Consider the following 1,462-nt stretch of genomic DNA (forward strand, 5'->3'; position numbering starts at 1 on the left):
GTGGTGGTTTTGGTGGGAGGCTTGGCCGGTGGTGATGCATCACCACCACCACTTTCAACCTCCACAACACGACGCCGCTTTGGTCTTTTTGTATTCTGAGTTAATGAAGCTTTTCGCTTAGCTGTATTCTGCCTATCGCGAGATTTTTGTGCGGTTACAGCAGCGCGATCTTCTGCTTTTTGGGCGCGCGCAGCAGCTAGTTGTGCAGCCCTCGCATCGCGCTCCTCCTGCCGCACCACTCTGGCCATTTCTCGGTGCTCACGAGCAGCTTGTGCCATCTGTTTCTTATATGCAGCTGCGGCAGCTCGCTCCTCTCTCTGTTGTTCCTTTTAGAGTTTTTTTTATGCTCTTGTTGTTGTTCTACTGCCTCGCGGGCTCTGGCCTCCGTCACTGATCGTGGGCTCCATATCACAGCTGTGCTATGATACTCTTCGTGCTGCTGCAGATCGAGAAGCTTACGTTTAGATTTGCGGCGTTTTCTAGTAGTAATACTGACGCGCAGTTCGTCGTTTTCATGGTGCAAAAGCTCGTTTTGGATCTGCAATGAATGGAATGCCTGTTTAAGCTGTTTGGCTGCATTTTTTGATGTATCCGGCACCGCAGCGGCAAAAATTCTTGACAGCTCCCACCAGGTATCTCCATCACCTGCCTCTCCAATTTCTGTATCTATACCGGCTCGTGGTGGTGGTGTTTTGAAGCGTTTCATTACGACGTCGGGCTCGCGCGGATGGATTCCACTGGCTCGAAAACTACTTAATATATTGTCGGCCGTGAAAGCAGATGTATATGCCGCCCAAAATATGCGGAGGAAATCACTTTTCCGCATATTGAGCAACCCTTGATCGCTGTGGAGTAGATTGGTGAGCTCGATACTGTACGCGGTTGCCAGAGGTGAGTATACACCAACGTCAAGTGGCTGGAGGCTCTGAGTAGCGTGAGGGGGAAACACTGCGAGTAGTATTCGGTGGGCATGGCAGTACTCGATGAACGAAGGCGTTAGGTGACTGCCATGCCCGTCGACGAGCAGCATCCTGTAGTCGCGTTTTGCTTTCTCTTTTGTGCAGCGATCGAACACCTGCTCAACCCAAGCCAGCGCGAGGTCATTGTTACTCCATCTGGATGGGGTGCTGCAGCAAAAAACCTAGTGTTTTCCCACCTCCAGGTCCCGCAGCAATTCATCACAAAGACCATCTGCTCCCTCGAAGACTATCGCAGGATCTACCGAGCTCCCATCAGCGCAGATACACCCAATAATCGTAATCCAATCCCTACTCCTATCTTGGAGTGCCTTGCGCACTTTCTTTTGCTCCTACATGGCCTTCGAAAAGATTCTTTTGGATGGTAAGATGCGGCCGAGCAAGGAGCCCTTCTCGTCTATATTGTAAATATTGTGTGCCGTAACCTTATATTGATCGAGCTTAGCATAGAGGAGATCGAAATATGATTGGTAGTTAGCTGGAGC

The 1,462-nt window shown here is 50.4% G+C and overlaps 1 protein-coding gene across 1 annotated transcript; it reads right to left on the reverse strand.

Moving 5' to 3' along the window:
* Nucleotides 1–117: 117 nt before the first annotated feature.
* Nucleotides 118–1,115, reverse strand: COCCADRAFT_42287 (uncharacterized protein; the record flags this gene model as incomplete). Its single annotated transcript, XM_007720803.1, has 3 exons — nucleotides 118–132; nucleotides 365–1,004; nucleotides 1,111–1,115. The coding sequence occupies 3 exons, from the start codon at nucleotides 1,113–1,115 to the stop codon at nucleotides 118–120; spliced, it is 660 nt and encodes a 219-aa protein (XP_007718993.1).
* Nucleotides 1,116–1,462: the final 347 nt, after the last annotated feature.

Source organism: Bipolaris zeicola, assembly GCF_000523435.1.
Source record: "Bipolaris zeicola 26-R-13 unplaced genomic scaffold scaffold_661, whole genome shotgun sequence".
Taxonomy (NCBI): domain Eukaryota; kingdom Fungi; phylum Ascomycota; class Dothideomycetes; order Pleosporales; family Pleosporaceae; genus Bipolaris; species Bipolaris zeicola.